The sequence below is a fragment of the Monodelphis domestica genome, chromosome 6 (genome assembly GCF_027887165.1).
Source record: "Monodelphis domestica isolate mMonDom1 chromosome 6, mMonDom1.pri, whole genome shotgun sequence".
Taxonomy (NCBI): domain Eukaryota; kingdom Metazoa; phylum Chordata; class Mammalia; order Didelphimorphia; family Didelphidae; genus Monodelphis; species Monodelphis domestica.
The window spans coordinates 719,215-730,168 of record NC_077232.1 but is presented as its reverse complement, the minus strand read 5'-3'; the positions used below and the strand labels follow the sequence as shown (position 1 = coordinate 730,168).

The 10,954-nt window shown below is 65.8% G+C and overlaps 1 protein-coding gene across 1 annotated transcript; it reads right to left on the bottom strand.

The window, feature by feature from the left end:
* Positions 1 to 1,929: 1,929 nt before the first annotated feature.
* On the bottom strand, positions 1,930 to 9,491 carry CTSD (cathepsin D). Its single transcript, XM_056801120.1, has 9 exons — positions 8,177 to 9,491; positions 7,553 to 7,709; positions 7,170 to 7,293; positions 5,205 to 5,323; positions 3,948 to 4,174; positions 3,405 to 3,527; positions 3,172 to 3,322; positions 2,994 to 3,092; positions 1,930 to 2,706 (listed from the first exon to the last, which is right to left on the bottom strand). The coding sequence occupies exons 1-9, from the start codon at positions 8,257 to 8,259 to the stop codon at positions 2,545 to 2,547; spliced, it is 1,245 nt and encodes a 414-aa protein (XP_056657098.1). The 5' UTR covers positions 8,260 to 9,491; the 3' UTR covers positions 1,930 to 2,544.
* Between the last annotated feature and the right edge of the window lie 1,463 nt (positions 9,492 to 10,954).

The following is a 10,954-nucleotide window of genomic DNA, read 5'->3' as shown; positions in this document are numbered from 1 at the left end:
TCGGATTTCAGAGGCGCCCAGGCCGAGGCCGGACACTTTTACGGCCCATTCTTCTTCCTCCCCAAAGAAAGAGAATATTCTCCAGGTGGCTCTGGAGTCCCGGTGGCGGCCCTCAAGGGCTCCCCCCAGCCCCGGGGCCCGGCACCCAGGAGGCCAGGGTGGCCATCCATCTTCCCCTCCAAGAGCAGGCGTGCCCCAGGGTCAGCCCGGGATCGATTTCAATAGAAACCCAGCCGGGCCCAGAGCGGGGCCATCCATCACTGGATCAGAGAGCCCCGAGGTCATCTCCTGGCACCCCTCGGTGCAGGAAAGGAAGCAGGAGGCTGGCGGGGCAGGGGGGCTCCGCCATGCCCCACGGCCACTCGCCGGGGCCCAGGGAACACACCCCAAGGGGCAGGAGGGAGGACTCGAGTTCCAATCCGACCTCTGACTCCACTAGCCGTGCGACCCTGGGGCAAGTCATGCCACCTTGTTTCTATTTCCTCATGAGTAAAACGAGCCTGGTAAGGACGTGGGGGGGGGGGGGAGGGGACAGCCTGTGGGGAGTCACAAGGAACCAGGCGTGACAGGAAGACTTCTCGAATCCAGGCCCTGATGCCCACCCCCCACCTCGTGAGAGGAGGCTCTGGGCTAAGCATGGCCCGATCTAGCTCCCAGCAGGCACTGCGTTCCCTTCCTCTCTGGGGCACGTTCACCCTCCTCTGACCCTTCTGCACACTCAGCCCACGCTTGGCCCCACAGCGGCTCTCGGGCCCCAGAGCGCTGCTTTGGCCCCGTCCTAGCTCGGCCGGCAGTCCTGCTTCTTGTCAGGGAAGGCAGAAGCTCCTCCATCAGTTCAAGCCTGTCCGGCAGACCCTGGCTCGGAGCTCCCTCTTCTCCCCTCCGGAAACCAGCCAAAACGACCCAGAATCCTGCCTGCCCCATCAGGCCCAATCTTTGCTTCCCTGGCCAGCCCCAGGTCATCAGGCCTCTGGCACCCTCCCTCAGGCCCTGCCAAAGCCCCTTCATCCCTTCAGACAAGGCCCCCTTTCCTTCCTTAATCCTGCCTGTACTTCCAGCTTTGCTGGGGGAAGGTACCAAGAGGCAAGGAGGCCAGAGCCAGCTAAGGGCATTGTGGGGGCAATGCCTGGCACCAAGTTGAAAGTTGAAAGGGGGTGGGGGGAGAAATCACCCTGACACACTCACAAAGTCCCAGAGCCATTCAGGGGAGGGATGTCGGGGGGGGGGGGGGTCTGAGTCTTGTCAGTGGGGGTCACAGGCTTCGGGGTGGGAAAGGGGGAGATGGCTCTCTCCTGGAGCTTGGGAGGAGAGATCAAGGCAGTCAGATGAGGGGGTATGCGTGGTCCTGGTCAAAGATGGGAGGCATCCTGGAGCTCAGAAGGGAGTTCCTGGTGGGGGGTAGGAACAAGGCTACACTGGGGTCCAGGTTAGGAAGGAGGATCCAAGATAAGCACAAGAAGGGTGAATGAAGAAGTGAGGGCAAGTCAACAGACACAATGAGAGGCTATTGGGCTGGGCTGCCCCACCCCCCTTGGATGGTTGGTGAAGAGCCAGCCAGCTGTGCCACACCAACCTGCCTTCTCTCTCTGACAGTATTAGTGGTCCAAGAGGTGATGGGAATGCCTGGAAGGAGGGTGAGCCTGAACTGAATTCTGGGTGTGGAGTTTGCCAGTGTTAGTCCAGCTCTTAATCTCTTTCAGATTAGACAATGATCCTTTTAGATAAACTGGGAAGCCCCTTCCCTTCTAATCCCGAAGGGCCCAAGGCACTAGCCTATCCAGACACACAGAGCCAGAGTGAGTTGCTGCAAGAGCTGCACCCAGGCGGGGGGGCAGGTTCCCATTTCTATCACCATTCCCCCCAGTTTATCGTCTTTACTCCCCAACTCTGTTCCCCCACTGGGCCCGCACAGACACACAGACAAGGGAGAAAAGGGCCCAAAACTAGACTTTTACTTCAACTGCCTGCCAACACAGGTGTGAGGGAGAAGCAAAGGGCTTGATGGGGGACCTTGAGGTGCCAGCCTCACATCCTGAGTGGGGCTCCCTGGGGCCTTGAGCTCCCCCAAAGCCCCAGCAGCCTCCTTCCTGCTCTTGGGGCTGGGCCCGGAGGGGCATTCTGACCTGGAGGCAGGGACCCTGAGGGAATGCCCTTAGCCCCAGGGCAGCCCAGATTAAGGGGAAGTAGGAGACGAAGCTCTTCCCACCTGAAGGACCAAGGCAGTGGTGCCCGAGGCCTGGAGGCCAGGGAGCCTCCCTCTTCCTCTGACCTCTTCCCCAAAGGCTGAGAGGACCCAGACTGAAACCTCTCAGCACCACCTTTGGTCCTGGCCTGCTGGGAAGGGTGGAGGCGGGCCTGAGACCTGGAAGCTTCAGACTAGAGCAGAAGTGGCAGAGGAGGGCAGGGGGCTCTGGGGCCCTCAGAAGGGGGTGCTGGGCATCATTGGGGTGGAGGGACGACGGCTTCTCAACATTCTTCTGCAGCAAGTCCCCCCCTGACGCCAGCAGACAGGCAAGGGATGGCGAGGCCCCCAGCGACGGGCGGTCAGCGGACCTTAGCGAGTCCCACACAGTCGTTGTCCCGGTCAAACATAGTGTAGTACTGGCCAATGAAGACGTCGCCCAGAATCCAGAGGGGGCCCGCGGGGGGAGGGATGTCCATACCCATGAAGCCGCTCAGACAGAGGGTCTGCCCAGCTTGCTGCACCTGGGGAAGGGGTCACAGGCCGTCGCGAGGGGCACCGGGCCGGCCTGACCAGGCTCCCTCTCCCGACGGCTCCCCACTTATCCTGGAGAGAAGCCGCTTGGTGGAGATCCCCCGGGCCTGGCAGCCCATCCTGGGTCTTTTTGTATTCCTGGCTGGAGCCAAGAAACGTTTGCCCACCACCTGGCTGCCCTGGGCCAGGAAATCACTGAGGCCCAAGGCCTCACCCCCCCCCCCCCCCCCCCGCTGTCTCCAGCCAGGAGCGCGCTCAGACCGCAGCGGCCACTGACCTTGAGGATGTACTGCTCGCCCGTCAGCTCGAAGCTCTTGTTCCCCAAAGTGAAGATGAGGAGCGGGAGCGACGGCACCTTCTCGCAGGGGACCATGTACTGCGGAGAGACGGGCAGCTGGCGGTCAGGGCCAGGCCGGGGCCTGCCCGGCCGCCCCCCCTGTCCAGAGGCCTCTCACCTCCCCCTGCATCAGGGGCGTGGCGCCTATGGCCTTCTGCAGTTCTTTGACCTCTTCAACGGGGCCAATGATGAGGGAGGTGCCCGTGTCAATGATGGTCTCGCAGCCGTTCTCGCACAGGACCAGCGGTGTGTGTCCTTTCACGGTCACCCTGCACAAAGGCGCCAAGGCTGGGCTCCCCCGGGTGCCGGGCGGCCCCCTCCCCGCCCCCCTGGCCCTGGCCCGGCACTCACTTGTCCATGTGCACTTGCCAGTAGGCCTTTCTCGTGACGTTGAGGTAGGTGAAGTCCCCCTGGTAGTACTTGGGGTCGGTGCCTCCGAACAGCAGCTCCCCCCCGGGCTGAGCAGTGGGGTTCCTGCACGGGGAGCAGGCCTCAGCCAGCCGCACCCGTGGGGGGCAGGGCAGGCTCGCCCCCAGCCCCTTCTCCAGACTCCCCCAGGCCCCGCCGCCGCCACCCACTTCAGTGCCGGCCCTGCCTCCCTGGGGCCACAGCGCGCAGCCGGGGAGCCCCCAGGAGGGATGGCAGCGGGAAGAGAGAGCCTCCCCAGAGAGCGGGGGGAGGCAGGAGGGGGCGGAAAGATTCACTGGGGAGGGCGGGGAAAGAGTCACTGAGGGGGAGAGAACAAGGGAGAAGGGGGGAGGGGATGAGAGGGCAGCCCAGCCAGCCAGCCAGATGCCAGTCACAGAAGAAGGCCCCTCCCCCCTGGAACAGAGCCCCCCCCCAGGAGCAGAGCTCCCAGCATCCCCCGGGGGGGCACTCTGGACAGGCACCGACCTGTTCAGATAGAAGGAAAACACATTCTTCTCCACCAGCTTCTGTTTCATGAGGTTGTCAAAGACTGGCAGGACGCCGTCCACGGAGATGCGCGGGAAGCCCATGCCCAGGATGCCATCGAACTTGGCGGCGATGAAGGTGATGCCGGGCTGCTTGACGGCTTCCCCAAAGGTCTGATGCGTAATCGCCATGGCCTGGTCTCCCGAGGCCTCCGAGCCGAAGGGGATCTGAGGGGCGCCGGGCCACAGGACTCAGCCCTGCTCCCCCTGCAGGCTCCCCCACGCCGCCCCGCGGGGCCTCGGTCTGCCCATCTGTAAATGGGACCATCGCCCCCTCCTCCCATGTCTCTCCCCAAGAGGGTTTGGGAAAGGACGCTGCAGGGGCACCGAGAGCCAGTCCTAGGAGGTCCCGGGTTCCCCTGTGGCCTCAGACGCTTCCGAGCTGGGTGACCCCCAGTCCAGGGACCCCGTATAATTCTAAGGCAGAAAGAGCAAGCAAGGTGCCTGCTGTGCTTCGCCCTCTTCTCTGCCTCTCGTCCCGGGGGGAGGGGCTTTCCAGGGCCTCCCTCAGGCCTGGCAGGAAAGAGCAGCCCGGACAGGGGGAACCCCAAAGGCTCAGAGGCAGAAACCTCCCAGGCTGGGACGCCCTCCATCCTGGAGCCCGGCCCGGCTGTGGCCCTGAGACACAGGAAGCTGAGGCTGGGCAGGATGTGGCCAGATGATGGGGACTGAGGCACCCCAATCAGGAGGGAGATGGGCAACCAGCCTGAGGCTGGAGCTCTTGTGGGGGCCCAGCCGGCCTTTTCCAGGTGGGAGGCCTGAGCCCCAGACCGGGTCCCGGACCCCAAACTGCCCTAAGATCTCCTCCCCCTCCTCTCTCTGCCCTGATACCATCCTGGTAATTGTGAGAACAGAAGGGAGCCAACAGCCCTGGGCACAGGGGAAACTGAGTCACATTGGGAAGGCCCAGTGCCTGCAGGGCCCCAACTGAGCTACCTTACTGGGGGGGGGGCAGTGCAAACCCCTCATTTTACAGATGGAGAAACTGAGGTCACCAAGGGTCATCACAGCGGGCGTCCGGCCTGGCCCCAACCACTCCAGACCATGCCATGGGGCCGGGCCGCCCCCAGCCTGCCCCGTACCAACGAGGCCGAGTTCAGCGAGGATCCCCGCCGTCCTCTGGCCAATCCACCTCCTTGCCCCTCTGAGGCTGCTCCCTGCCCTCGTGGCACCCCTGGGCCTGGCTCTGGGGCCTCACCGTGACGGTGTCTTCACTCAGGAATCCCGAAAGGCTGCCTGAGCCGTAGTGGATGGCGAAGCTGGTTCCATTCTCCACGTAAGTGCTGGACTTCTCTGCCTTGTATCGGTGGTGAAACCCTGGGCAGAGGGGACACGGGGCCTCAGGGGCGACGTGCCAGCGCGCCCCCTTCTCCCTGGGGAAGGGCCGGAACCCAGGGGGCCCCACGCTGCCCGCCCCAGACAGAGGCCCTGCAGCCACTTCCCTGATGGCGTCACACAGCTCCCGAGGCCTGGCACAAGGCCGTGGGCAGGGGTGGGAGGTGAGGCCTGGGGAGGCGAGAACAGGTTCACCCGGAACCCTGCTGCCCCCCAGGGCAGGGAGGCTTCCATCCCTGCACAACAGGGACAGTCGGGGACAGGAAAGGAGGTGCCGGCAGGCAAACTCCCCCGCCAGAGGGGTGAACCTGAGGCCAGCCCCGCCCCAGACTGGTTGTGGGGAGACCCTGCCACCAGTGGCTGGCGAGCTTGAAGATGGGGGCAGCAGGGCTGAAGGGGGAGGCCCAAGTCCAAGCCTTGGTAGCCCCTTGGTACAGATCTGACCCAGGGTCACTGAGGCCACAGTGCCAGCCGGGGGGGCTCCTGGGGGCTCCTCCTCCTGTCCTCCCAGTCTGGGGGCTCCTGGGGCCCCTCCTCTTCTCCTCCCAGCCTGGGGGCCCCCTCCTGTCCTCCCAGCCTGGGGGCTCCTGGGGGCCCCTCCTCCTGTCCTCCCAGTCTGGGGGCTCCTGGGGGCCCCTCCTCCTGTCCTCCCAGTCTGGGGGCTCCCGGGGCCCCTCCTCTTCTCCTCCCAGTCTGGGGGCTCCCGGGGCCCCCTCCTGTCCTCCCAGCCTGGGGGCCCCCTCCTGTCCTCCCAGCCTGGGGACCCCCTCCTGTCCTCCCAGCCTGGGGGCCCCCTCCTGTCCTCCCAGTCTGGGGGCTCCTGGGGGCCCCCTCCTGTCCTCCCAGCCTGGGGGCCCCCTCCTGTCCTCCCAGTCTGGGGGCTCCCGGGGCCCCTCCTCTTCTCCTCCCAGTCTGGGGGCTCCCGGGGCCCCCTCCTGTCCTCCCAGCCTGGGGGCCCCCTCCTGTCCTCCCAGCCTGGGGGCCCCCTCCTGTCCTCCCAGTCTGGGGGCTCCCGGGGCCCCTCCTCTTCTCCTCCCAGTCTGGGGGCTCCCGGGGCCCCCTCCTGTCCTCCCAGCCTGGGGGCCCCCTCCTGTCCTCCCAGCCTGGGGGCCCCCTCCTGTCCTCCCAGTCTGGGGGCTCCCGGGGCCCCTCCTGTCCTCCCAGTCTGGGGGCTCCCGGGCCCCTCCTCTTCTCCTCCCAGTCTGGGGGCTCCTGGGGGCCCCCTCCTGTCCTCCCAGCCTGGGGGCCCCCTCCTGTCCTCCCAGTCTGGGGGCTCCTGGGGGCCCCCTCCTGTCCTCCCAGTCTGGGGGCTCCTGGGGGCCCCTCCTCCTGTCCTCCCAGCCTGGGGGCCCCCTCCTGTCCTCCCAGTCTGGGGGCTCCCGGGGCCCCTCCTCTTCTCCTCCCAGTCTGGGGGCTCCCGGGGCCCCTCCTCTTCTCCTCCCAGTCTGGGGGCTCCCGGGGCCCCTCCTGTCCTCCCAGTCTGGGGGCTCCCGGGGCCCCTCCTCTTCTCCTCCCAGTCTGGGGGCTCCTGGGGGCCCCCTCCTGTCCTCCCAGTCTGGGGGCTCCTGGGGGCCCCCTCCTGTCCTCCCAGTCTGGGGGCTCCTGGGGGCCCCTCCTCCTGTCCTCCCAGTCTGGGGGCTCCTGGGGGCCCCCTCCTGTCCTCCCAGTCTGGGGGCTCCCGGGGCCCCTCCTCTTCTCCTCCCAGTCTGGGGGCTCCTGGGGGCTCCTCCTCCTGTCCTCCCAGCCTGGGGGCTCCTGGGGCACAACTGGACCCCAGGTTTCCCTGGATAGATGCTGCCTGTGGCAGGGGGGGGGGGGGGGGACTCACAGCAGGCTATGTCCCACTTGCTGCAGCGGGCAGACGGGACCCAGAGGTTGGAGGAGCCGGTGTCGAAGACCACGGTGAATACCTGGGGCGGGGTGCCGATGCCGATGCTTCCGTAGTACTGAGCCTGGGGGGGGAAGGGGAAGGGGCAGCAGCAGCGGGTCATCAAGGCTGGTCCTTTCCCTTACGGGGCAACCGGCCAGGGCCCCCAGGTTCACAGGGGCTGCAAGAAGCCCCTATCGGGGAGGGCAGAGGAGATGGCCCTGACCCAGGGGCTCCCCCTCTCTTGGGCACCTCCGTGCCTCAGTTTCTCCACCTGTCAGCTTCTGCAGCTGTGGGCTAAGGAGGCCTCAAGGCCCGGGGCCACCTGGGGGGGGGGTACTCACATCCATGTAGTTCTTGAGTATCTCGGGGGTGGGCTGGCCCGGTGCAAAGCCCAGCGCGTACTTCATGGCAGCCTCCTGGGCCGTGGGCAGCTCCAGGGGCTTATCGGCCATCTCCCTCAAGGTCTGGCGGATGGACTTGCCCTTGTGCAGGGGAATTCTGGGGGAAGGGGGGGCTCAAGGTCACCGGGCTGGCTCGGATCACGGGAGGTTTCCCAGGCCCTGCCCTAGGGAGGGTGCCGGCCCGGTAACCCCCCCCCCCCCCCCCCCGCGGGCACAGAGGCTCCAGCTCAGACTCTGGCAGCAGGGCCAGGGCTCTGAGGGTGCCAGGGAAGGGGGGAAGGGCTCCTGTTTACAAGGAGCGGCGGCGGGCCTGGGCAGGGGAGCAGCGGGGAGTCGGGGCGGAGCACTCCTCAGGGCCTCCGGGGGCTCCCGGAGCCTAACCCTAAGGCCGGGTCGGGGGAGCGCGAGGGTGGAGGACGGGACACGGGCTGCCGCGCCTCCCTACAGAGAAGGAAACTGAGGCGGGGGGGGGGCGCGCTCCCAGCGGGGACTCCCGACCTCCTCACCGACACCCCCCCCCCCGGGGCCCCGGCTGTCCTCCCGAGGGCCCCTCCAGGGTGTCACCTGATCAGGGCGCTGGCAGGCTCCAGGAGCGCGGCGGCTCCGCACAGCAGAAGCAGGAGGAGGCGTAGCCTGGGAGGCTGCATGGCTGCTGTGGCGGCGGCGGCTGCGGCGGCTGCGGCGGCGACGATGCTGGCGCTGCAGAAAGCCGCGGCGGCGACGACCGACAAGAGGATCTGCCCGTCTGTCCCTTCGTCGGCGGATCAGGCCGGGTTTGGGGCCCTGGTCAGCTGATGCCTGGGGAGGTTTCGGTGATCACGTGCCGCGGAGCCAGCCTTAACCCGAGCGTGGGGCGGGGCCGGGCTCGGAGGCGGGGCAGAGAGAAAGTCACACGGGCGCACGCGCACTTGCACACGCTCTGGCAGGTGCATCTCTGGGGGGTGGGAGGGGTACGTGCTTGCGCAGGGCCCCCCCGCATGCCCAGGCAGGAGACTCCCCAGCCCCCTCTCCTGCCTGCGGGTCGGGAGCCCCTCCACCTTCCCAGCCCCCTCTGGCCCTCCCCCAGGGTGGTGGGTGGGTTTGTGCGCCCCCCCCAGCGGGGCCCAGCCTGAGAGCCCGAGGCGGAGGTGCCATGCCCGCGGCCAGATCACCTGCCAATGGGCAGGCCCGTGGGCGTGTGCTTGGTGTGGGCCCCATGCTGGCCCCGCCCCCGGCCCCGGGGACTCTGTGGCGCTTCGGCCCCCCAGCCTGGCACCTTCTGAAGCCTGGCACCTTCTGAAGCGTCTTTGGGACGAGCTTTGGAGGTTGGGGTCGGCCGAAGCCGGTCCTCACGCTGGCCGGGGCAGCTGTCCCTTCGCCTGTGGGGCCTCCCAGCCACAGAGGGGCGGCGGCGCTTCCACGGGCCTCCCTTCTCTGATGGCGACCCAGAAGAGGCCTTCTTGGGCACGGAAGACTCGCCTCCGGAAGGGCCACGTCCTTGCCTCCGTGGCTCGCCTCCGTGGCTCGCTTCCGAGGCCTGGAGACTCCCCTCAGCGGGCCGCCTCCATCTCCCCCTCCGGCCCCAGCCCTGCGCCTGGGTGAAGGGACGGCCGCTGGGCCCAGGCACACCCTCCGACTCAGGGCCTGAGCCCGAGCGTGCAGGGGCCCACGGCTCCGGCCACGGACGAGTCAGGCCGCCCCGCGTGGCCTTGGCTCCTGGCCGAGCGGCGGCTGGACGAGGCCCAAAAGAGGCGCTTCTCAGAGCAGAAGAGTGCCTGGAACAGCCTTTCTCTGCTGCTCCTCTAGAAGCCACGAGACGACGTGGAAAACGTGGCTTCTTGGGCCTCATCCTGATCCTCAAAGAGCCGCCCTTCCGGGAAGGACCCATGGGGGGGGCAGGGAGGAAGGGCCGGACGCCTTGGATCCCGGAGCTTCGGGAGCCCAAGAGCGAGTCCCGAACATTGACTCGAGCAGCGGGCTCCTTCCTTAAGAGCCGAGCCCCAGCCTGCCCTTGGGGACTTCGCCAAATCCTGTCCCCGGGTCATTGTGAAACAGGCCCGAGCGCCGAGGGCCCCCTTGGGAGCCCCTGGCCTCGGGGACCATCTCTTGGGTTCCCTCCAGCTCCAAGGCCCCGACCACCTTCTCTCCTGGAATTGTGTGGAGAGAGAAGAGATCCTCTGCTCCTGTCCGCGAGAGGACCTCCAGGCCGTCTGCCAGGGCCACAGGCCTAGTGAGTCGGGAGGCCCCCTAGCTCAGGAAGGCAAACCATTGCGCTCTCCTGCCTCCTTCTCTCCCCTGACCTTTAGCAGTCCCAAGAGTGGCCACTGCTGCCTCTCCACACCCCACCCCAAGAGCCCGTGAAGCTTCTGCTCTGGAGCTTGTTGCTTTCTGACTGGGTAGATTTCCGGTCCCCAGACTGTGGGCTATTGGCGGAAGGGAGGGGGTCTTGTGTCAGGGATCGACAAAATGCTCGTGTCTGCGCCCGTGCCATGGGCAGTGCCATTAGGGAGCGCCCCTTACTCATGAGGAAGAACAAAGCCTGCATCTTCTACTGTCCATTCTCTGACTCCAGGTTTGTCATTCTAAGGTGGGTGGGTGGTCTTCTACTTCATCCCACACAGAACAATACTATTGCTTCCAAGGCAAGATTGGTGAGGGCCAGGCAATGGGGTGAAGTGACTTGCCCAGGGTCACCCAGCTAGGAAGTGTCTCAGGCCAGATTTGAACCCGGTATCTCCCATTTCCAGGCCTGGCTCTCTATCCACTGAGCCATCTCACTCCCCTCCTCCCCAATCACCTTTTGAATCCCAACCCCACACGCTGGGTGCTGTCCATGTCCTCCTGGATCTCTTAGTCTCCTGGGGCTTGGGAAAGACCTCCATGAAACAGGCCTGTGGCTTCCTCCTTCCCTTCCTTCCTTCCTTCTTTCCTTCCTTCCTTCCTTCCTTCCTTCCTTCCTTCCTTCCTTCCTTCCTTCCTTCCTTCCTTCCTTCCTTTCTTCCTTCCTTCCTTCCCTCCCTCCCTCCCTCCCTCCCTCCTTCCCTTCCTTCCTCCCTTCCTTCCTCCTTCCTTCCTTCTTTCCTCCCTCCTTCCTTCCTTCCTTCTTTCCTCCCTCCTTCCTTCCTTTTTTCCTCCCTCCTTCCTTCCTTCCTTCCTTCCTTCCTTCCTTCCTTCCTTCCTTTCTTCCTTCCTTCCTTCCTTCCTTCCTTCCTTCCTTCCTTCCTTCCTTCCTTCCTTCCTTTCTTTCTTCCTTCCTTTCTTTCTGATATCTTTCTCCTTTCTTTCTTTCTTCCTCCCTTCTTCTCTTTCCTCCCTCCCTCCTTCCTTCCTTCCTTCCTTCCTTCCTCCCTCCCTCCCTCCCTC

Coding starts and splice junctions, on each gene's coding strand:
- CTSD (XM_056801120.1), bottom strand. CDS start 8,259: ATGCAGCCTCCCAGGCTACGCCTCCTCCTGCTTCTGCTGTGCGGAGCC. Junction 7,710..8,176: donor CCTGCCAGCGCCCTGATCAG/GTGACACCCTGG, acceptor CCCTTCCCCCAG/AATTCCCCTGCACAAGGGCA. Junction 5,324..7,169: donor CAAGTGGGACATAGCCTGCT/GTGAGTCCCCCC, acceptor CCCTCTGCCCAG/GGTTTCACCACCGATACAAG.